At 40.6% G+C, this 24,752-nt stretch overlaps 1 protein-coding gene across 1 annotated transcript in view; it reads left to right on the top strand.

Moving 5' to 3' along the window:
• Positions 1-24,752, top strand: part of atrnl1a (attractin-like 1a) — a 318,106-nt gene that overhangs the window by 192,723 nt on the left and 100,631 nt on the right. Inside the window, exon 28 of the mRNA XM_085427777.1 lies at positions 2,705-2,783. Coding sequence (XP_085283903.1) covers positions 2,705-2,783 — 79 coding nt within the window. The remainder of the gene's footprint in view (positions 1-2,704; positions 2,784-24,752) is intronic.

The following is a 24,752-nucleotide window of genomic DNA, read 5'->3' as shown; positions in this document are numbered from 1 at the left end:
ACTCTAAAACGGCGGCCGGAAGGCAACAACTCAAACTCACTGTGAAGTGGATGGTTCACACAATTAATAATAGAATGAGCCTTTCTAAGCACATTTCTATGTTAGCTACCTCTTCCTTCTCTCTGTCAAGATAATTCCCCACTGCTTCAGTAATGACCGACCATGTGGGGTTTTTTTCCCAGATACGCTGTTTTGCATAGTATTGCATGATGGATTCAAATCTGACAGTACTTGTACGTGCTCCTAATTCCATCAGTTTTGACAAGAAAGCCACTGGTTGAAATCAGCCATGACAGAGGCACCACTGTGTTTTACAGATGGCTCTAGATACTGTTGTATCTGCCATACACACTGACAATAATTTGAAACACACGTGAAATTTGGATTCTTCACTCCCTATGACCCTTTGCCACTGATCTTTATTTTAGTTCTTCTGTACCTTAGCATACCGCAACCTTATCTCTTCCTTAAGAAGAACTTCTTGACAGCCACCCATCCACTATGACCATTTCTGAGGAGACTTCAGTGAACAGTAGAGGGATTAACTGAAGGTCAAGCTGCATCTCTCAAGTCCTTTGTCAGATCTTTGCTTTTTTCCCCCCAATTTTTTTAAGGACATGACTTTTATTTCTTCTGTTCTCCCCTTTTCTAGTTTCTCTTAACTTTTTTAAAGACAAAATGGTGAGAAACGCAGCGAATAGCTCTTTGGGAATCATCTCCATAGTACAAAAATACTATTTTATTTATTTTAGACTGTGCTATCTTTGGCTTTTTCATAGTTTCAACTAAAGGAACAGAAAAAAGTGTTTTGATGACAGGCTGGTAGTAATATAAAATCTAAAGATACAGTTAGTAATTGGCTCTTTGCTAAGCTGCCTGCTGCTTGAATAAGTCACAAATCATTGGTTCAACAAAAAAAAGTTCAGTGACTGAACTGAAAATCAGTGAAAAAGCAGCCAACGTCCAACAAAACTCTTAGATGGATGGATGGACGGATGGTCTATCAATCTTCTTCCAAGTATCCGTGGCCGGGTCGCGGGGGCAGCAGCTGGGTCTGTCCCATGGCCTCCTCCAGGTGGGACATGCCTGGAACACCTCACCCAGGAAGCATCCTTGTCAGATGTCCAAACCACCTCAACTGGTTCCTTTCGATGTGGAGGAGCAGTGGCTCTACTCTGAGCCCCTCCCGGATAGTTGAACTTCTCACCCTATCTGTAAGCGAGAGTCCAGCCACCCTTCGGAGGAAGCCCATTATTGCCGCTTGTATCCGCAATCTTGTTCTTTCGGTCACACCCACAGTTTGTGACCATAGGTGGGGGTAGGGATGTAGATTGAATAGTAAATTGAGGCTTCACATTTACACTCAGCTCACTTTGATAGACATTCAGAAAAAAAGTCTTACTCCTTGAGAACTAAATCTAAAGCCATGAAAGGTGACACAATACTTTTGGTCAGTACTGTAGGTGTTTGCACCATGTTTGTTTTAACCGAAGACATGAAAGACACTGTGATGCTAGATGAAAGCTTTCATAATCTGCAAAAGTCAGCAGCAAGAATCTTTAAAGTGGATGGTTTTCATCCAGCAGCAGCAATGAGCATCTTGTCCTCACCACCGGAGGGGATTTCCTGGTTGCGATGTCTCTGAATGCAACTGAAAAGTCAGTGGACTGAAGAGGCCATGACAGCAGTCTCCTCGCCACAATTGGTCTGAAAATGTCACGCTCATTACAACACTAATACCCTTTACAATGCTGTCATCTCCATACTGAGAGATGGGAGAGCACATGCACACTCACTGACACACACAGAAACAGATGAAGAGCAGGATTGTTTCGAAGCTGCTGTCCTCAGCACTTTCTCAGGGACTTCCTGTTGTTAAGTCTTTGGGTGTGCTTGTTTTGAGTTGCTGTCAGAAGTTCTGCTTGAGAGAGAAGCTTTGTGTTTGGCCTGATAACTTTGGCCTCCAGACATTGAACTTTGTAACAGAATGTGTGGATGTGTGTGCGCATCTGTGTGTAAATGAAACCTTGTTCTTTGTTAGAGAGCATCATGTCGCTCATTGCCCTCTTGCCGCCCCTTTTGTGTCCTAAAATCCCCAGCTGCCTGTGGTCGCTGCGGTTTTGTATCTTGCCACATATTTCTCAAGAATTCCTCTCTCCTTTTTAGCCTATGGTCTGCAAGAAATGGAGGTAAAGGGGAGGAAATTAGTGTGGAAATGCAACCATTTATGGTTGTATTTTTATAGTGAGAGCTTAAATGATTGTGTTATCCACAGATACTGGACGCAGGATAACCCCAACAAATAAAAAGAAAACATTAACAGCTGAAAAGCTAATTATAAGCATGAACACAATGATTTTTCTTTTGTTTCACTGACTATTTTGTCACCTTGAGTGATGTCAAGCACTTAGTTGTAATATTTTGACTAACAAGCAGAATAATAATAAAAAAAAAACAACCCATGTAGTCTCTTGGTTGAAAGCCATCTGTTCTGATTCGTGCCACATCAACTGCTGGTTACTTGAAATGCTAACATTTCTTGTATAACCTTTTATTCCTAGAAGTAAAGCGGTTCTTTAAATTGTTTCCATCTAATGCTGCCTGATGGGTTGTTGTTTTGTTTTTTTGCATATTCTTGTTCATGCACTACTGAGAAATCATTGATTTTGGATTGATTTATCATCTGTCTGTCTCCTCTGTCCAGCTGTTTCCTGTCGCTGTTGCTGGTGGCTGCTGTAGTTTGGAAAATCAAACAGACCTGCTGGGCCTCACGGCGTAGAGAGGTAGGACACATCTTGGATAATGTATTGCCTGTGTGTTTGTAATGCGTTTTTATGTGTGCCATTGTGTGCATATGCATTTGTATACATTACATGCAGAGCGTTGTCAAGCTGTGTGTGCACTTGATTCTGCTTCACAGAAACGCAGATGCAGCTGACACATCAAAGGGTAAACACTGATACTACTTCCCACCCACAAGTTGTGAAGGGTGGGTTAATGTCATGAGTACTGGAAGGAAAAAAAAAATCTCTCTGCTTAACGAGCATCGCCATGACGATAAACAAGGCCATTCCCCTTAATTAGTGCTCCTCATGAGCCAATTAACTCAGACGAAGTGATGCTAAACGGAGTGGAATAGAGTGATATATCACTTAAAGCCTGAACAGATGCCACATCATTTCATATTTACTTCTGACCCTCCTCCGAACACACTCGCAGACACATGCAAAAACAATTTAGGCTCCAAATCAATCCCATGCTGCGCTGTTTGACATGTTTTTTGGGGGGATTTTTGTTTTGTTTTTTAGCAGTAACCCTTATTCTCTTTATCACACTTTGTGTTTTATGTTTGTGTCATCAGGGAGGAATCACTGTTGGTTTTGGACAGCTGATAATAGTCTATTGTTACTAGTGTAATCCATAGATGTACCACAGGGAGCTATTGTGTTTAAATACACTTGTTGGTTCTTGCTCTTCCCCCTTTTCTCCTCCACTGCTGTTTTGTCATCGTGCAGAAAATGCTGATCTTTTCATTTGCAAATTAACTTTCCCCATTTAAATGATGACGACGTGTGTCTTTAAGATTTATGATGTTTCAAAAATGAATTGCCTTCAATTAGGACTATTCGTAATCTTCTTAAGTGGAGTAAACCTTTATGTTCAGTTAGTGACGTTTTTCTCACATGGTGTATGCAAAACTAATTGTTGTTTGGTTTTTACAGATTTTAATGAATAGAGTCCAGATTGCAGATTGAGCCAGTATGTGACTTTGAGTTTGCATTAGCGTCTCTGCCGAAGAGAAAAGCTTGAAGAACATTTCTGGTTGCAGAAAGTAAACAGAAAATATATATATATATAAAAACACAAAATAAGCTGCTAATTATGTACCTGAGACTCTAAAAGATGTGTGTGCTGAAAACTTTAACAGACTTGCTGTTTTTTTTAAACAGTCCAAACAAAATGAGCTCCCCTGCTGCTAATCAGTATAACAAACAGCAGTGTTGCAATGACAGTAAACTGGCATTAGCACACATCTGGCAGGCAAACGCTAATGAAGCAAACACGAAACACTGAAAACCGCAGTTCTTAATATAGCCACCAGAGGCTGTCTTCTAAAGAGAGTCAATCCCAATAAAGTCCAATGTTAAAGTGACTTTAAAGATGAAAGAACTATTTTTACAGCTTTATAACAACAGTATGTGTGGTGAATCTTTTATAACTCACCCCGTCTGTATCACTGTATTAAGGGGTTAGCGTTATGCGTGATTGGAGCCATGGCTGCTCTGAGGCCACTAGCTGTTTTCTGGGTATACCCTTAGCTAATTTGTGGTATTGTTGCCTTTTGGAGCATTTTGGGAGTGAAACTGTAGAATTTGCTTACATGTTAATCACCACTACTTCATAGATATGCGTCTTTGTGTTTATATTATGTACCAAGGTTGTTGGCATTAGGTAGTTACTTGAAGCGGCATTTAAATATTATAACTAAAAAATATTATTAGAAAATGGCATCACAGTGGTAGGACATATACAGTCTGATCATCCTACAGCTATAAAGCTGTAATAAACCCACCATGCTGTGACAAGGGGCAGAACAAGCTATGTTCAAGAGTAGCTCATTTTAAACGTGTGTGTGCATTTGTGTTTGTTTGTTGTTGTATATGTATGTATGTATATGTATATACATAGATAGATCATCAACTCATTGGAGTGTCCAGATAATGAATGCAAACGTTGCTCTGACCAAATCACTGCCAACACATTTCACACATGAGCCTGATGATAAATCAGTAATGTGTTTAACATCTGAAAAAAGGTGCTTACCGACAATCCAGTTGTTGTCAATTTAAATAGTCAGATTTTTGACCTTATCATCTGTCTTTAATATTTTATGTTGTGCAGAGTCTTTCCTGAGAAATGACAAGTGAAATATAGAGCTTGATATAAACATTGAGGATTCTTGAACAGCTTTGTCCTGTGTGTGTGCGCGCGTGTGTGCGTGCGTGTGTGTGTACTTACAGGTGTGTATGTTTCCAGCGCAGTGATTGTTTAGCCCTGTTTTATCAGTGTGAGGAGCAGTATGTTGGTTGCTGGCAGGCTGCTTGACACTCTGCTACAATATTTATGAGAGCTGGTCTCATATCACAGCACATTCGCAATGCTCACTGCACTGTTGGTTAATTTCCACATTTCTCTGTCTTTAACTGTGTGTCTCCCTCATTCTTCCTGAGGGCTATTTTCTTTTTACTGTCCTTTCCTCTGGATGATGGAGGATATAATAAGTGAAAAGTTGCACAGTGGAGAGAAATTATTGTTATTGGAACTTGAAAGATCCGGCTCAGTTTTCCTCCCATCATTATTTACAGTGCAGTTATATAAAATAAATTACTTCTTTAAGCACATGGTTAAATCAGAAAATTCTAATAGAATTAAAGTGCAGCATTCAAAGTATCAGGCAACAGCCATTTTTACAGCTAGTAGTGCAAGTAGTTACTGTCTACCACATGTATATAAGCAATGCATTCATTGTTTTTGGTAAAGAAGTTGGGGGTTTTCTGTAATACATGACCTCAATACTGACCTTAATCTGAAAAACAACAGATTAGTCTGTCAGTGACAAAATCTCATTTTCCTTCTTTAGCTCTAAGGGCCAATTGTGTCTTTTCTATTTTCCTTCAGATGATACCTGAAGCTTACAGATCAATCTCCAACCTCAATTTCCCACTGTATCATTTATGTCAGATGATATACGTGACTCTGAGACACACTTACTCACACAGATATAGTTCTAAGCTTCGCAAACTCAGTTTGGCTTCAGAAAACCATCAAGCAGAAAATTAACCAGGACAATCAATAGCGCTGATTTCTTTGTTTTTATGATTTCTTGGTGTTGATGTGTTTAGTGTCAACCTGATTATTAGAGAGATAAACTGCTGCTCCTTAAGGGGAGAGATGGATAGTACAGCCATGTTTATCTCATGTAAATTTTGCATTATATGAACTACAAGCTGATTGCTGAGCTGTTTGTGTGAGCCTTGTTGTAACAGGAATCCACTCAGTGGTCAATTCATTAGATACACTTTTTAATCTACCAATTAACGCAAATATCTCATCAGCCAATCACATGGTAGCAGCTTAATACATTGTAGACACGGTCAAGGTGAACTTCTGAACTTCAAACTAAGCATGAAAGTGGGAAGGTGATTTGTTATTTAAGTGACTTTGAACATGGCATCGTTGTTTCCAGACAGGCTGGTCTAATTATTTTAGAAACACACAACCACCTCTAGGGTTTAATAGTTTGAAAAAGAGAAAACAATCCAGTTCTCCTTCTTGATGCCAGAGTTTAGAAAAGAATGCCCCAACTGCTTTGAGCTGAAAGGAAGGGACATGAACTCGAAAAACACGTCTTACATCCAAAGTATGCAGAAGAGCATCTCTTGAAAGAGATGTGCTACAGCAGCAGATGACCACATTGGGACTGTTAGTATCAGCTAAGAACAGGAAACTGGACAATAGAAGACTGGATAAACATTGCCTGGTCTGATGAGTCTTGACTTCTGCTGTGACATTTGGGTAATGGGCTCATAAACAACATCCTGCCTTGTGTCAGTGATTCAGGGTTCTAGTTTTGGTGGGAGGTTTTAAACACAACTGCTGCCTGAGTGTTGCTACTGACCATATCCATGTCCTTATGACCACTGTGTATCCTCCTTTGATGGCTAACACGCAGTGTCACAAAGGTCAAATCAACTCAAACTACGTTGTTGAACATGGCAATGAGTTCACTGTATTTAAATGGTCTCCAGAGTCAAATCTGGCAACTGTGTGATGCTACCAGGTCAATATAGACCATGTTAGTGTGAGTGCTCGTGACAGTGTGCCCGGCTCACATTATGCTACCGGTCTGCTGACGTCACTCAGGACTAGGGCTTTTTGATATAACGATAACGATTATGGGGTGGCTGTAGCTCAGGTGGCAGAGCAGGTCAGCCACTAATCAGAAGGTCAGTGGTTCGATCCCAGGCTGCATGCCAAATATTCTTGGGCAAGATACTAACCCCATGTTTGCCTACTGGTGGTGGTCAGAGGGCCCGGTGGCGCCTGTGTCCGGCAGCCTCGCCTCTGTCAGTGCGCCCCAGGGCAGCTGTGGCTACAATGTAGCTTGCTATCGCCAGTGTGTGAATGTGTGTGTGAATGTAGTGTAAAGCACTTTGGGGTCCTATGGACTAGAAAAGCGCTATACAAATGCAGGCCATTTACCATTTACATATCGGATGACGATATAAAAACATCTATCGTTTCATTTTACACTATTGTTTGTTTCGTGGTGTCGCAAAATAAACTGTTTACGGCAATATTTTTCATCGTTCTGATGGTCACTGTACTGTCTATAAAGTTCTCTCTTTCTCTTATATGTAATATAACCACACTACTGACGGACAAGCGCCTGTTTTTATGCGTTGTGGTTAGCAACAACGACAACAGCATCGCGAGTCCTCTTGTTTATGTTCCACATAAACCTTTCACAATAAAGCTCAAGATCCTTTTGAGACTTTTCAAAATAAACTGAATTACGTAAAAGAGCAGATTATTTACGGATGAGAATTAAAAAAGAGCCGCCAGGTGCTAAAAAATAAACCTTAGACTCAAACGTTAGAACAGGCTTTTCCCCGCAGCACGCCGTGTAATAAATACTCACAAAGAAAACGGCGGCCGTTACAACTTATGTCTAAAAATGTATCGTTTCATGCATCGGTTAAAACACTCGACTCCAGCTACATGACGCGCAGCTGGAAACACTTCCCGCAAGACGAGCTGCCCGAGATTCACAGAATTTACAGGAAATGTTAAATTTTTGTGATTTATATCATTATCGGGACGATATATGTCTTATATCGCGATATGAGATTTTGGTCATATCGCACAGCCCTACTCAGGACTTCCATATGATATGGGTGTGACATAGATGTGAATATGCATATTTCAAAGAGAATTTTCTGACATCTTTCAACACATCTTTGTTTATAACCACCTTTTTAAATGATCAGGATTTACTGTGACTTAACATAAAACGAATTTATGAACTGAGCCATAATATAAAGATATTAAAAGTGTCAAGTCTGTCAGGTTGTAATACTAGAAAAAAAAAGTCTCTTTCTAGCTTTTCTGTGTGAAGTATCATCTGTTCATTGCTATCTCCCTCTCTCTGCTGCGCTCTCCAGAGAGCTGGTCTAGTGGGGAACCACAGCAGAAGGTGAAAATGGGATCTCTTCACCGTTAATTATGGATCACAACCAGCCACGAGACTACAGAGAAAACTGGATATTAATAGAGCTGCAGCTTTATGTTAATTGCTTTTTTCTCATACTTGTTTTTTATTACCAACAATCATTTTTGGATATGAGATCAAACAATCAAAAGCTACTTTGAAATTCTAATGCTGATGCGCAGAGACAAGCTGCGCACCATGTCTCTGGTTTTCCCTAATAGGGTTGCTCCTCTGAAGACTGTGTGAGTGTGTGTGTCTGTAGTGTGTGGATTTTTTGAAATCCACCACAGCTGATGCTGCCTCGCGGCTAGATAAATTAGTCAAATAAAAATGAAAAGCTAGAAAGATGGCCAGCCAGAAGGACAAGATTAAGGTCTTCTCTGCACCGCTGACACCCTTTCAGATGCCTTTTTTTAATCATTCTTTCCTCAAGTAGCGAAGTCATTTTTTAAACTCTTATTTGGCCTCATCAGAAAAGCAGAATTTTGTTATATGAATCTGTATGAACACTCTTATAGTGGAAACACGATATTTATGGGACAATACCTTGAAAAGGTCTTGGATTTGGTGATTCTAAATTGACCATGGCTCATGGTTATGTGCCTCCATGTGTTACCCTGCAACAGACTGACAACCTGTCTGGGGTTTACCCTGTGTCTTGCCCTATGATACCTGATAGGCTCACATTTTAACATATTTGGGCAAGAAAGTTACATGGCAAACCCTCCTTCCACTCGCTTAAAGCTTGGAATGGTATCTGATTAATGTTACATGCCTTCTGTTACCCATCCATCCATTCGCTTCTGCTTATCCTTTTTTTCAGCGTCGCGGGGGGCGCTGGAGCCTTTCCCAGCTGTCATAGGGTGAGAGGTGGGGTACACCCTGGACAGGTCACCAGTCTGTTGCAGGGCCAACACACAGAGACACAGACAGCCACTCGCTCTCATATTCACTCCCACATTCACACCTATGGGCAATTTAGATTAATCAATTAACCTATCCTCACAAATATGTCATGTTAATAGATATGTCACCAGAGTGCATGTTAGATGTCTGGCAGTTTTGGGATATTGAGGTCTGTCCAGGGCTTTGCTGTTGATCCCGAACAAGACCCCATTGCAGTTGTCCAGTGGGGTGGTAACAAAGGCATCGACGAGTGTCTCTGCTACAGAGTCAATAAGTGATGGACGAAGTCAGCGATGCTCATTTATTGGAAAAAAACTGCTTTGACAGATTTAATATAAGCCTGGAATGCAATGGATGCTGATGTGGTGCAACCGTCAGTGTCGAGGAGTAGAATTCCAGCCTTCGAGTAGGGCCTGGGGGGCCACAACCAGGAGTTCTGTTTTACTACTGTTGGGCTTGTGCTGAAGATTATAAAATTGGAGTATGTCTCAAGTGGCTATAGAAGAACTGCAATTTACTACATTCTTACCTTGGCTTCATATTTCAGCCCATATTTGAACATTTGCTAAAAGCAAGTCATAAAATGCCCTACGGTCTTTACTCCAAGTCGTCAAACACCAGTTTAACCCTCGGTTATCTTATGAATGTTCTGATGTAACACCTGTGGCTCTCTTCTAATGAAGTTGTGTTTTAATACTGCGAAGCCACACCCTAAGTTGATAAACAAGACACATTTACTCAAATATTAAATTGTAAATTTTAGCTGTCTTCTTAGCAGCATTTAAACCATCATCAAAACAAACAAACTGTCAAAAACCAGATTTTCAGCTGCTGATTCACATAATTATCTGATGCTATGATGATTTAGTTGCTGGCTTTATACTTCTAATACAGATTAAAACAAACTTTAATATCTGATTCAATTAAAAGTAAATTTTTACCGACTGTTTAAGCTGGAAATCAATAGAATATTACAAAATAACCATTTTTAATTAATAGGAAACCTTTTTGAACAAGTCTGTCTCCCATGTTGTTTTTATGATGATGTTAAAAGTCTGCCTTCACATTCTGTGCATCTGTCTCTCTACTCTATAAAAAACTGATTCTCATTTAGTTTATTGGTTTACTTGGTAGAGTATTTTTTTAAATTCACATCCCAGACAGATGTTGTCACTCTTCTTTGCTGATAAGTTATCCTGAAGACTTTATTACTTTGCAGCACAGCCGGTTTCTGCTTCTGAATCTGAGCATCGCTCTCCCTTTAGCTGACGGTGCCCCCTGACCTCTGCAGTCTTCACTACAGCGGCTCCACCTCTCACATTAATTTTCTTAAATTAGATGTTTGCACTCCCCTTGCATGAGGCAATTAACATATTGTGTCATTTTTCCTCTACACTCATTAAGGAATTATACTCAGAGATGCTCCACTCCAAATTACAGGAGGGTGAAAATTCTGTGCATAATGAAGAAGAAGCAAGCCATGCTTACATTGATTAAAACTTACATTGATTAAATGTAAGTTTTGAGGCTGTTTTGTTTGTTTAGAACTTGTCAGTGCTGCACTGCAACCAGCAAGCTGGCTTATGGAGCTAATTATGCTGCTGTAAATGCTTTCCTGAGGTCTCTTACTGTCTAATTTCAATGGCAAGATGATGAGTCAAAGGTGCTTAAGCTAATTTTAATGACAAGATTGTGTCAATATTATGGCGCTGTGAGCCAGAAGCCATTTATTACCAAAGTAAGTAAGTCAAGTTTAAAATATAATAAGCAACCTTAATTTTTTAATAAAGCTTAGAATTAGATTATATTGCTCGGAGACTTTTTTAATTTCAAAATAAAGGCTCTTCTTTTTTTCCCCTCTTCTCCTTTTTATTAAAACTGTTGGATTTCCACGATTCTGCAGAGGTGATGTTATGCTCTGATTGCTCAGTCCTTGGCTGCAGCACACTCCAATCTGCAGTTGGAGAGATTAGCCTGTCTGGACCACTGAATGCCAAATCACTTGTGTACGGGTGCTGGGGTTTTTTTTTGGGGGGGGGGGTTCCTCTATGTGTGTTGGTGCTACACAGCATGTGCATATGTTTGTGTGTCCTATTATTTAGTTGGCATTATTCGAGGTGGCAGATTAGTAGAAGAGGTTTAATGTGGCCAAGCATGGCTGGATGTCTGCGGATGACCGCTGTTTAAACAAATCAAAGGGACGAGAGGAGAACGTAGACAAACACATGCACACACCATGACCAGCCACCATGCAGCCTGTGCTTAACCTCCAAATGTAGTCGTCCCTACTGTTGCATTTACGAGCTGGCCAACTTGCAAGTGTACAAACACAGCATACAGAGAAAATAATGGGAGTTAGTTTACACTCTGTTCATCTATTTATGGATAGTTATTTATAAATTAGGCAAACATTAAAAATATATTTTTTTAAAAAGATGAATGAATCAAAAAAAGAAAGGAGAGGGAGGTCTGGGCATCTCTCCTTGTTCTGCTGCCCCCACCTCTCGGACCCGATGGAGGATTGAGGTGTATTCAGTGGAAAGCCTTTTTTATTTATTTGGTTAGTCTTTAAATTGAGCCGTGTATTTGTGTGCTACTGATTCTGGCATTTTCAGGTCTCTATACTTTTTGAAGCCACTCAATCAACAGAAAGCAGAATGACATCCTGACATTTTCACTATTGCAATGGTGGAAAAGCATTCGACCTTTAAATGTATTCATTTAAATATTTTCCTACCCATGACGTGTTGCATTTAGAAAAGAAAAACATGTACTTTGTGTGATATGTGGCTTTTTGAGTCCTAAAATAAAAGTCTGTTTGTATTCATTTAAAACTGCAAAGCCTGATGCACATTACTGTATAGATAGACTTGTGTGTCAAGTGTTCATATGTTGCTGATGATTTCCTTCACATAGGAAACATTCTTGCTGTTGATAGTACGGAGTCTGTTGTCTATCACCTTTGATATATATTAGGGCTGAATTTTGCAAACAATGTGGCAATTATGTCATATATTCCTGTTTGCCTAAAGGATTGCAGAGTCATCCTTTGCTCCTTCTTTTAAATATGGTGCTTCTTTGTTTGTGAACGCACATTGAGCCGTATGTGAACAGGATTCATAAACGCGTCTCTGGGTTGAAAAAGACGGTGCTCTGGAAAAGCACCACCAGGTGCAACAACTTCTATCCAACGAAAGTCTTTTTCAGGGAAGGCCTTGCATATTTTCAGCAAGACAATGCTAACTGCGTATTGCAGATATTACAACAGCATGGCTTCATAGAGAGAAGACCAGGTCATGAACTGACTTGCCTGCAGTCCAGACCTTTCAAACCTTTTGGCACCACACGGTATAAAATACACAAAAAGACGGTGAATGCGACAGCATCAAGGGTGTACCCTGCCTCTCAACCCCATTTCTCTCCCAGTATGAAGATTATTCTGAAAAGCATTCTTGCGAAATTGTTTTGCAATTTCAGAAGCACAGTGGAACCCCGACTTACGAAATTAATTTGTTCCCGAGGGTCTTTCGTAAATCGAAGCACCCATCGCGCCTTTTGAGTGAAAGATAGGGCTATAGGCTAACTGCTAACTGCAACAACAATACGTCGTTCAAGTGGAACAGCAAAGTGCAAGTACACAAGCCAAGGGGGTTGTCACATGATTCGGAAGGCATTGTGGGCATTGTAGCCATTCTGGGCTCAGCCAATCAGAGCCAGCGGATTTCGTTACGCTGGCATTTTGCCGTAACACGAGCAGAAATATTGCCGTTAAGTGCCTTTGTAACTTGAATTTTTCGTTAAATGGGGTATTCGTAAGTCGGGGTTCCACTGTAATGTTAGACTGCTGTCAGATGGGCTTTTGTATTCAACCATATATTTAAGATACTGTCATTATATTAATGCTGCTATCCTGTATATATTGTACATACTATTGTTTGAGTACTTACGATTGTTTTTTTGTACTTTTTATATTTTACATTTATATTTATTATTGAAACTTGCACCAAGGGAGTGGCACTCCAATTTCGTTGTACTCCGTACAATGACAATAAAGGCTATTCTATTCTATTCTATTCTATTCTATTTATATTTTACCATGCTCTGTTGCTATTGACCCAATTAGTTGTAAAATTTTCCTGCAGATGTTTCTTTATAGTACCACTTGTTACCCCATGTGATGCCACCATATCTAAAATGAGCTAATATTATTCTTAAATGGATATTTTTGGTACTAACAGTCTTAAAAACTGTTCAACTATTTCTCAGCTAGTGCTCATGTTATGTTTACTCACTTGTCGCTGATACAAAAAAAGTAAAAACAGGCAATATGATAAATGTTAATGATGCTGCTATCAGTGCAGGCCAGGTGACCACTGTCACTGTCAGAGACCCCGATTAGCTTGAAGGTGTTGGTGTTCAGAGAGTGGTTTAGCAGCACCTCACAGCCACCAGCAAACTTCAAAAGCACCGAAACGTGAGAGACGATGGGGGAGAGGGGGGGAGGAAAGGGGTGAAGAGAGAGAGTGGAGTGTTTTGAGGGACACAACAAGGACATCTCCCCGGAGCCATATGGTGGTGGAGATGGTTTTATACGGTTGTGTTTGTCTGCCTGTTCCGTTTAAGATTTTTACTGGAAAGTGCCTCAGGCCAGCCGTCTGTAATAATATAACTCCCTCCCTCTGCTTCCCTCTCCTCCTTTTTTTTTTTTTTTTTTTGTGGTTTCTTTGTCTCTGCTGCCATCCTAAAAATCTCTCCGCCACACAAAGCATTTTGATTGATGGCTGCTGTTGACTCTGCTGTTGACACATATGTGGGCGTGGGTGGTCGGGCTCATATAAATAACTCTAGCCTAAACCAGCGACTTGATTCCTGGACTTTAACTCTCCCCTCCTCTTCACTCTGCTGACCCATGACTGCACTCCATCATACAGCTCCAACCTCTTCACCAAGTTTGCGGACGACACAACGGTGGTGGGTCTCATTAGCAACAGGGATGAGACCGACTACAGAAGTGAGGTGAGACGCCTGGCCACGTGGTGTGCTGACAACAATCTCTCTCTGAATGTGGAGAAGACGAAGGAGATTGTTGTGGACTTCAGGAGAATGCACACCCAACATGCTCCTCTGACCATTGACGGAGCGTCTGTGGAGAGAGTGAGCAGCACCAAGTTCTTGGGTGTGCACATCACAGAGGATCTCTCCTGGACGTACAACACCACAGCACTGGCCAAGAAATCACAGCAGCGTCTCTTCTTTCTCCGCAAACTAAGAAGAGCAGGAGTACCAGCCCCCATCATGTACACTTTCTACAGAGGCACCATCGAGAGCATCCTGTCGAGCTGCATCACTGTGTGGTTTGGAACCTGCAATGCGTCCTGTCATAGAACCCTCCAACGCATAGTGAGAGCTGCAGAGAGGATCATTGGTGTCTCTCTCCCCTCCCTCCAGGACATTTACAGCACCCGTCTCACTAAAAAAGCCCTTTGCATAGCGGCTGATCCCACGCACCCAATGCAAAGCTTCTTCAAGCTGCTGCCGTCGGGGAGGAGACTGCGGAGTCTCCGGGCCAGATACAGCAGACTGAAGGACAGCTTCATCCATCAGGCTGTCAGGAAGTTTAACTTCCTCCCGATTCTGCCCCCTCTCCCCTCTCTCCTCCACGGTCCTACTGAACTCTGTCACACACACACACACACTCTCTAACTCACTCACTGGCCTGCACCAGTTACCAGTCACTTTGTGGAGCAGTGGACTGCCACTACCTCATAAGACTTTGTTGTTACACTATCTCTTACCGTACATTACCAAATCTCCATTTGCACTATTTGCCCATTTGCACTACTCTGCCTGGTTTGCACTCAATGTCATTTACTCATTATATTGTATATTGTATAGCTTTCTTGTTATATGTAAAAATTGTATTGTATTTATTTATTTAAATTTTACTTTTTAATTATTTTACTTGCATTTTTAATCACTCTTATATTTAAATGTTCATTTGCTATTTTATCTAGGGATTGAGAGTAACGTAGTTTCTATTCTCTGTATGTCCTGTACATGTGGCAGAATTGACAATAAAGCTGACTTTGACTTTGACTTTGCCCTTGTGCACGTCTGCATGGACAGACTGATATTTTATTGACAGTTTCTCTGTGACTTTTTTTTCCCATTTGTTTGTGTTCTAGACTGAATACGACACGTTAACATGATCATATGCTTGCATATATTTGAATAAGTATAGCCTAATTATTAGGAAGGCATGTAACCCGTATATGTTTAATGATATATTTTCTAGTATTGAGAAAAGTTTGACATAAGAAGAGTTTTGACTACATCCCAGGAGAAACCAGAGTATAAACTGAAGCTCATCATTATCTTTTTCACTTTATAATTCCCTGACAAAAACTGAAGGTGCTTTTCACTTCGTGTCAGTGAATTATAAATGGATTGTGGTCAGATTGTGGTTGGACAGAGCATGTGCCAGGTATGAATGGGCGTCACTGTGTGAACAATGTGATCTTATAAAAGAAAAATTACCTGTCAGTAAAACTACTTGGACTAATTATAGATTTATCACACTTGACTTGAAGGAAAGAAAGATGGTTTCAATTAAAAACCTGTTCTGTCTTGTGACTCCAATCAGCATAAAGGTATTCCAATGGGGGTGAGAGGTGGAGGTGCAGTAAGTCACTGTTTTATCAGCCACGAGAGAGAGGGTGTCTGTCACCCAAATCTAAACTGGGAGCTGGTTGCAGAGAAGAGGAGCCCAAAAGGTGAATGCTCTGCCTCCCGTTGTACTGTCAAACTCTAGGAACCACAAGCAACCTGCAGTCTGAAATCAAAGTGCGCTCTGGGGTGATGCAGTACTGTCAGGTCTTTTAGATAAGATGGGGCCTGATTATTCAAGACCTTGTATGTGATGAGCAGGATTTTAAATTTAATTCTGGATTTAACAGCCAATGAAGAGAAGCCAATATGGGAGAAATATGCTCCCTCTTTTGTGGATTTCCAACTCTAGTCACTCTAACCAGGATCATCTTAAATATAAAGTAATGTCTACAACCCTCGATGTAGTCTAGATTTAGCCAGTTCAGCAAACACACAAGAAAAACCTGATTTATAGATTCAGTATCTGATTTTAATTTTCTAAAATGAATGAGGACATTACTTGTCTATAAATTTTCACTTGCTGAGCAGTGAGCAGTCACCTCTGAAAATAATGTCTAGTCTTCCTGTGCTTCTCACATTTTTCTGCATCTATCAGTGTCACACATTAATGTTTTTGTTTTTTTTTACTCAGTGAATAACACAGCAACCGTACATTTACAGACACGATTTCTGACAAATGGTATACAGTAGGAAGAGTTTGTGTGTTTGGGGATATTTACAGAGTCATTTGAAATTAGTATTGAACGCTGTTTGAGATCATACCAGCATACTTTAACTCCTGACTTTTATACAGTATATGCCCAATATATAAACATGCATCACAGATAATTGTGTCATTTCAGCACATTTGACTGAGAGTCAAATGCAGTAACTAAATATTTGTCAGGCCTTTTTGCTGTGGTAAAATATTGCACATTTTTTGTATTTCTTCCTTGATTCAATTTTAATTGATTAAAAGAAGAAAAATGGTTATAAAAAAGAACAAATCAAATTTTACATATATTTCGCTTTTATTGATATTTTATTAAATGGCTGAATACACTAATATAAATCAGGAAGGAACAAATATGTTAATACAGGTTTATCTTCATTGTTTAGTTTATCTTAATTCAGTTTTGCACCTATTCTGAGAAGTACAGCTGTTCTGTCAGGTGTACTAAGATGTAAAAACAATTCTATGCCATTTACAGGATGGGGAAGATCATGACATGAGTGACCGGTGTGCTGCTGGAGTCATAATTCCACCCATCCAGTCCCCTCTGGAGCCACAGTGCCTGGCTGAAGGAAGCTGTCAGTCCCCTGACTCCCTCTCAGAACAATTAGAGAGACCTTTAATGGACTACAACTAACAATGTGCACATAAATGCATCAGCACAACATGGCATCTGGATAGTAGTTAAAGTGAAAAGTTATTTCATATGATCTGGATCAGTCTGATAATTATTATACATAATTATCAGACTCGGCAAAGGGCGCTGGTGTTATCAATCCTCATTTTCATTATATACACAATAAAACTAGAAATACAAGCTGAAAATACTTTATCACGTTAACACTCGTAATAAAAATAGAATTTTTTTGTATTATTCACAGGTTGTAGGCAGGCAGTTTAGTGCAGCATAACCTGTTGTTGTTGTTTTTTTTTGGTTTTTTTTGCAGCACTGTGGGGAAGTTTACAGTGATGCATTATGTTCGACTGGCTAAATCTAGACTACATCAAAAGTAGATATTAGTTTATATTTATGATGCTGCTGGTTAGATTCACTCACTAAATTCCATCTTTTATACCTTTATAGTATCTGTGGGTTGGATAATCAGCCGTGCAACTCATGTTACATGTGCGTATTTCTTTTTGAATGCAGTCGACTAAATCTACAGTGAGCAGTGAATACTGGAGCAGCACAGATCAGCTAATCGCAGCCTACTAGTAAAACATCTATTGGAGTTCACTAAACAAGTTTTTTCCTGAGTGATCCTTTACCTGGGAGGGTTACCCCACCTATCAACTGATATGGTTCACATTGTATCCTCTGAGCTGCTTGATTTTACATGTTGAGCACATGTGGAAAATGAAGACAAGAAGCAAAACCTGTTTTGAGTTTAAATTATAAGATGCTATGACTGCAGTAGAGCCCACAATCTATAAGCTGCATCCCAGTATACAGCGCCAGTGTGGGCGTGCAAGTTTGGGATGTGTTGCTAAACATATCTTTGTACTAACATAATCCTTGTCGTATCATAAGCCAGTGGACAATGATGATCCTAATCCAGCTCTAAGAAGCTTTTCATAAACAGGATGCTCACATGCACTCACACACGCATGCAGAGCGATGCTTCAGCAGCAGAACTTGGAATAAAAATTCAGAATGAAAGCTTTGAAATGTGCCTTCAGAATTTGAGGTTCACAATTTTAAAATGGTGTTTTTTTTACTTACTCATCATGTGTCCTCACATTTCAATACTTTGAGGATGCTTTTAAGTACCTGATTATTGAAAAAAATTACCTGCTATAGCAGAAATTCAAAAGCAGCATTTATTGTTTTGGTGAAAAGTTTAACACACTATAGATACACCACTCAAATTCTTAAAGATTCAATTTAAATTAAAATCCATAGATGCCATTAAACAAACTATGTCCTTTTTTATTTTTTTATTTTATTGTTTATTTTATTTTATTTTCACTTGCTAAACACAGGACAGACATGACTGGGGGAAAGAAAAGGGAGAAAGAAAGAGGGAAAGAAAAACAGCGAGGAAGAGGGACGGGGATAAAGGGCAAAAAACAAAAACCAACAAAACAAACAGACAAAAAATACATTTATCACTCACCTGTTGAGAAAGAAAAAAGAGAAAACAAGCAAAGAAAAAGAGAGCAACATAATAAACAACATCATCACGATGATCTATAAGATAAGATAAGATAAGATAACCTTTATTAGTCCCACACGTGGGAAATTTGTTTTGTCACAGCAGGAAGTGGACAGTGCAAAAGTTATGAGGCAAAAATTAGAATACAATAAGAATAAATACAGTACACAACTGTACAGAATAGAATAAAATACTATATACAGTAGAATAAAATAAAATAAATATACAATAAGATAAAAATAGAATACAAATACAAATACTATATACAACTGAGTAAAAATACAACGATGACAGAAAGGATTATTGCACTTAGTATTATTGCATATGTATGGATGGGAATGTAACCGTAAATACTAAATATTAAACATTATTGTGCAGCACGTAAGATCAACAGAACACAGTGTGCCTTGAGGTAGGAGCCAAAAAGGGTGTAGTTTGTGTGTGTGAGCACCCGTGTGTACACCTGTGAGCGTGAGCGCGCTTGTATTTAAAAGTTTCCTTCATGTAAATGCTCCCCACACCCTCTAGCAGATCGCTAGAGGGTGTGGGGAGCCACAGCCCCGTCCTCCAGGGCATGAAGCAGGTATGGAGGAGATCTAGGCTCCAGACATTCAGAGGCCCTCAGAACACCAGAGACCAAGGAAGACCAACAGAAGGGCAGCTGCGCCACTATCCCAGAAAGAGCTGAGGAGAGCCCCAGAGGAGGGGTTACTCAGCAGCCGCGGAGCAGAAGTAAAGGGGGGTTGCAGTGATGTGCCCGTGAGCTCTGCCGGCAGCCAGCTGTGCCAGAGTGACCGAGCCCCAGGCCGAGAGGCTGAGGGCACCCCACCCCCGAAGTGGCCCGAGCGAGCCCCAGGTTCCAGGCCCCGACAAGCAGCTACCAAGGGGTGAGCCGGTGCATACCTGGACGCCCATCCCCAGACACAAAGGACCACCAACGTACCGAAATGAGCCAATGTTCATTTCAAGAAATCATCAGTTAGCACATCGCATGTGAAGGTCAGAGCTTTCAATCAGCATCCAGCAGCTGCTCTGTGAATGTTTCTGTCAGATCCATAACTAGATTCAGGGAGAACTTGAACCATGAAGATGACTTTCCATATTCTTAAGGTGATGCTTACAGTACAGATTTCAGGAGCACTTATGAAATCATAATTTTCTTGTGTTTCAAAACACGACTGAGAGATCTGTGATTTCATCAAGTCTCTACTCCCATTATCGCTTCTTTTCTGACCCACTGAGGAACATATTTTATATGATGGGATATTTGGGACATGCCAATCATTCCTGAGGGGTAATTGTTTAACCCAGTAGTGGGCAGTTCATTTTCCCGTGGGGACCACATGAGGAGCTGGCACTGTTGTGAAATACTGCACCAATAAACTTAGAGATATAAGGTAAAACTAATATTGGGCGGTATTGAGTTCAGCTAACTGGTGTAGTCCTGCAAAACGGTCCAGCTTTCTCATCCGGCCCTTCTGGACAATGAACTGCCCACCGCTGGTTTAAATGCAGCATGAGTCATTGAACAGGAGCTTTTTCCATACTTTTATTTGGCATATGTTGGAAAATGCCTGTTTGTTTTTTGTTTTCATTATCTCCCATCACACCACAAACCTTGGTGCTCAATTCTTATGAATTGCTCAGATCTCACTTTTTGTTTATCTATGCGCTTTATTCTTTAGATGTGGCCAGTATTCAGGACGCTCCTGGAACTCACGTGTCAAAACGATGCCGCGTGCGTCACGCTTTTACGCAGGAGTAAATATGCAGGCGGCTAAACTCAGCATTTACGGTTTCATTTACGAGATCATGTGCAGTGAAGGGAATTTGTGAGGGGATGACAAAGAGGATGCAGATTGTGATGTGGAAAGAATCATAACAAGACATTAAGGTCAGCCAAGTGACGTTTTAGTCCCATGTAGATAAAGAAGAACAAAATCAGACGTGTCTACGATTCAGGACCACAAATGGACAGAATTGAAAAGATCATATTCAGTGTGATTGGGACCAATCACACTGTCATGAAAAAACAGATCTGGATCACATATAAATAAAACATGCATGATTTGGGCCACTCTTCCCTGCAGTGTCGACTTAGCCCTTGAAGTCTATAAAAAAAGACAGAGCAAGAAAAAGAGGGCAGGTGCGGGATTACAAACCAAAATAGCAATGTACAAATATATAAGCATTCCTCGTTTCAGCTTTTAATAAATGATTTAAAATGTTTTTCCCAGAAGGAAACATGCTTCAGTTTGAATGTACTGCACAGTTGAACATATCTACACTCATTACACAAAACAAGCTCTCTCTTAACTATCTATGACTCTGTCAGTTCTGTTTAAGACCTAATGAAGCTTTTTTTTCCTCTTTCTCTCTCTCTCTCTGTCTGAACATAGCGATGATTCCTTGAGTGCAGAACAATCTCAGTCCAATTAGCTGCTCGCACTAGAAATTCATCCTACAGGGAAGTGGAGCTGATGCTTTCTCAGCGATGTTGACTTGTTTAGGGAAGCAGATTAAACCGATTCTCGCTTGAACATAACTTCATTTCACATACCTGAACAAATATCATGCTGAATATGGGGGAGCTCTTTTTCTTTTATTATCTTTTTTTGAATTAGTGGAAGCCAAATCGCTTGTTGGGATTCAATTAGAGACTGTACACACACAAAACAATAATGAGGTAAATCTACAGAGAGAGCGGCTTGCATAACACTGCACAGTCTGAGTGTAAAGTGTTTTATACTCTTCTGTTAACCCCCGAGTGCAGTAATAGTCACTGTTGTTGTCTTTAGTGAAGGCATGTCACTTAGTAAGGACAGCAATGTCAACATCATCATCCTTCTGGTAGACAAGGGTGTGTGGACAATTTTGTTAAACCAGACTGAGTGTAATGAGAAATTTAAGTCACTGTTCAGTGACAAAGATACTTCTGAGCCCTACAGATTACAGGGAGTGCAGAATTATTAGGCAAGTTGTATTTTTGAGGAATAATTTTATTATTGAACAACAACCATGTTCTCAATGAACCCAAAAAACTCATTAATATCAAAGCTGAATGTTTTTGGAAGTAGTTTTTAGTTTGTTTTTAGTTTTAGCTATTTTAGGGGGATATCTGTGTGTGCAGGTGACTATTACTGTGCATAATTATTAGGCAACAAAAAACAATATATACCCATTTCAATTATTTATTTTTACCAGTGAAACCAATATAACATCTCCACATTCACAAATATACATTTCTGACATTCAAAAACAAATCAGCGACCAATATAGCCACCTTTCTTTGCAAGGACACTCAAAAGCCTGCCATCCATGGATTCTGTCAGTGTTTTGATCTGTTCACCATCAACATTGCGTGCAGCAGCAACCACAGCCTCCCAGACACTGTTCAGAGAGGTGTACTGTTTTCCCTCCTTGTAAATCTGACATTTGATGATGGACCACAGGTTCTCAATGGGGTGCAGATCAGGTGAACAAGGAGGCCATGTCATTAGTTTTTCTTCTTTTATACCCTTTCTTGCCAGCCACGCTGTGGAGTACTTGGACGTGTGTGATGGAGCATTGTCCTGCATGAAAATCATGTTTTTCTTGAAGGATGCAGACTTCTTCCTGTACCACTGCTTGAAGAAGGTGTCTTCCAGAAACTGGCAGTAGGACTGGGAGTTGAGCTTGACTCCATCCTCAACCCGAAAAGGCCCCACAAGCTCATCTTTGATGATAACCAGCCCAAACCAGTACTCCACCTCCACCTTGCTGGCGTCTGAGTCGGACTGGAGCTCTCTGCCCTTTACCAATCCAGCCACGGGCCCATCCATCTGGCCCATCAAGACTCACTCTCATTTCATCAGTCCATAAAACCTTAGAAAAACCAGTCTTGAGATATTTCTTGGCCCAGTCTTGACGTTTCAGCTTGTGTGTCTTGTTCAGTGGTGGTCGTCTTTCAGCCTTTCTTACCTTGGCCATGTCTCTGAGTATTGCACACCTTGTGCTTTTGGGCACTCCAGTGATGTTGCAGCTCTGAAATATGGCCAAACTGGTGGCAAGTGGCATCTTGGCAGCTGCACGCTTGACTTTTCTCAGTTCATGGGCAGTTATTTTGCGCCTTGGTTTTTCCACACGCTTCTTGCGACCCTGTTGACTATTTTGAATGAAAAGCTTGATTGTTCGATGATCACGCTTCAGAAGCTTTGCAATTTTGAGACTGCTGCATCCCTCTGCAAGATATCTCACTATTTTTGACTTTTCTGAGCCTGTCAAGTCCTTCTTTTGACCCATTTTGCCAAAGGAAAGGACGTTGCCTAACAATTATGCACACCTGATATAGGGTGTTGATGTCATTAGACCACACCCCTTCTCATTACAGAGATGCACATCACCTAATATGCTTAATTGGTAGTAGGCTTTCGAGCCTATACAGCTTGGAGTAAGACAACATGCATGAAGAGGATGATGTGGACAAAATACTCATTTGCCTAATAATTCTGCACTCCCTGTATACATAATCTAAGCTACACCAAGTCTGTGTGTCTTACTAAAAGGCTGCACCTTTTAAACCCTTTGCTAGTGTGAACAGTTGTGTTACCTACAACATCTTCCAAGTTTCTGATTTCAGTCTTCAGTCAGTTGTTAGGCAGCTCAAAACACCACATTCAGAACACTTTGGGTTTTATGGAGAAGGTGCGGAGGCAGATGAAACACTGGTCTTTCTTCACAAGAAATTACAGGATGACCTCAGCAATGGAGACACCCTGAACGTGTGTCTGCTCTCCGAACTGTTTACAGTCCACATGGGTGTCCCACAGGTTCCCCACTTTCACCTATTGTGGCTAACTTGTATCTAGAGGAAGTAGCAAAGATAGCCCTGATATCCTATTCTGGAACAGCACAGAGCTGTTGGTTCAAGTATGTGAATGAAACCTGGGTGAAAATCTAATCTCAGGAAGCACCACAATTCACAGATCACATTAACCCAGTGGACAAATACATCAGGTTCACCAGCGAGTATATGAAAGATAACAGGCTAGCATTCTGGGACTATGAAACTGCCATCAGTAAAGGGGATATTTGAAAGTTGATGTGTGTTGTAAACCAACACACCATCTCCGTAGACTCAGTTGCCAGGGAAGCACAAGAGCATCATATCAAAAGAGCCTTTAGTAAATGTCGTTATCCCGGCTGGGCATTCATCAAAGCTCGGAAGATGCCGAATGAGCCAACTGATCCAGGAAAGAAGGACAACTGCTTTCTATATGAAAACCAGTGGTGATCCCTTTGAGTATCAGAATGGCTGAAAGGATTTTTTTTTTAACACACAGCATCTCTTTCAAAGCCCCCAAACATCCATGGATTCGGTCTTCAAGCACAGACAGAGAAATATAGTGTAGTAGATTAAGTACCCAGAGGATTGCCTTAATCAGACATTGGGGAAACAGAACAAACTGTTGCAAAGTTGTCAAATACAGAAGAGCTACTTCGTCAGGCCAGAACTTTGCGACTGTTTTATGCCTACAGGCTAGACCAGTCCTTCAGTGATGAGGAAATGCACATCCTAGATAGGGAGGGGTGCTGGTTTGAGTGGTGCAAGGCAGCCATCTGTATGAAAAGGGAATGACCATGATTTATACTACTGCAGGTAATCTAAATCATAACCGATGACATAACCGAGAACCGATCCACGTAACCTGACTGCTCCTTCTGAGAAATGTCACTAGTTGTTGGGTCCACGGAGCCCCACAGTGACTGAATGCTGTGGAAGGAGTTTGCGATTACATTGCAAGTTACAACATAGATTTCCTGCAAAAGTCTAAATCAGGCGTAAAAGTACATCTGTTACCATCTTACAGTGCTGTGATTGCAGCTATTCCCCATCTCTATGTGAACAGTAGTCATGGATCAGTAGTCATGACAGTTTGCATATTAATGATCAATAAAATGATCTCTGGGGCTGAGCGGTAGGTAAGGGTGCTAGTTTTAGGTTTAGTCGTTATGCAGCTGTACTGTTTATAAGGTCCGGGAAACTTGGAGTCAGCTG

This window comes from Rhamphochromis longiceps, linkage group LG13, assembly GCF_057381845.1.
Source record: "Rhamphochromis longiceps isolate RC_006_pf linkage group LG13, R_longiceps_female_GT1.1, whole genome shotgun sequence".
In the NCBI taxonomy this organism is placed as follows: Eukaryota; Metazoa; Chordata; class Actinopteri; order Cichliformes; family Cichlidae; genus Rhamphochromis; species Rhamphochromis longiceps.
Note: the sequence above shows the minus strand (reverse complement) of the source record. Positions and strands in the feature narration are given on the sequence as shown.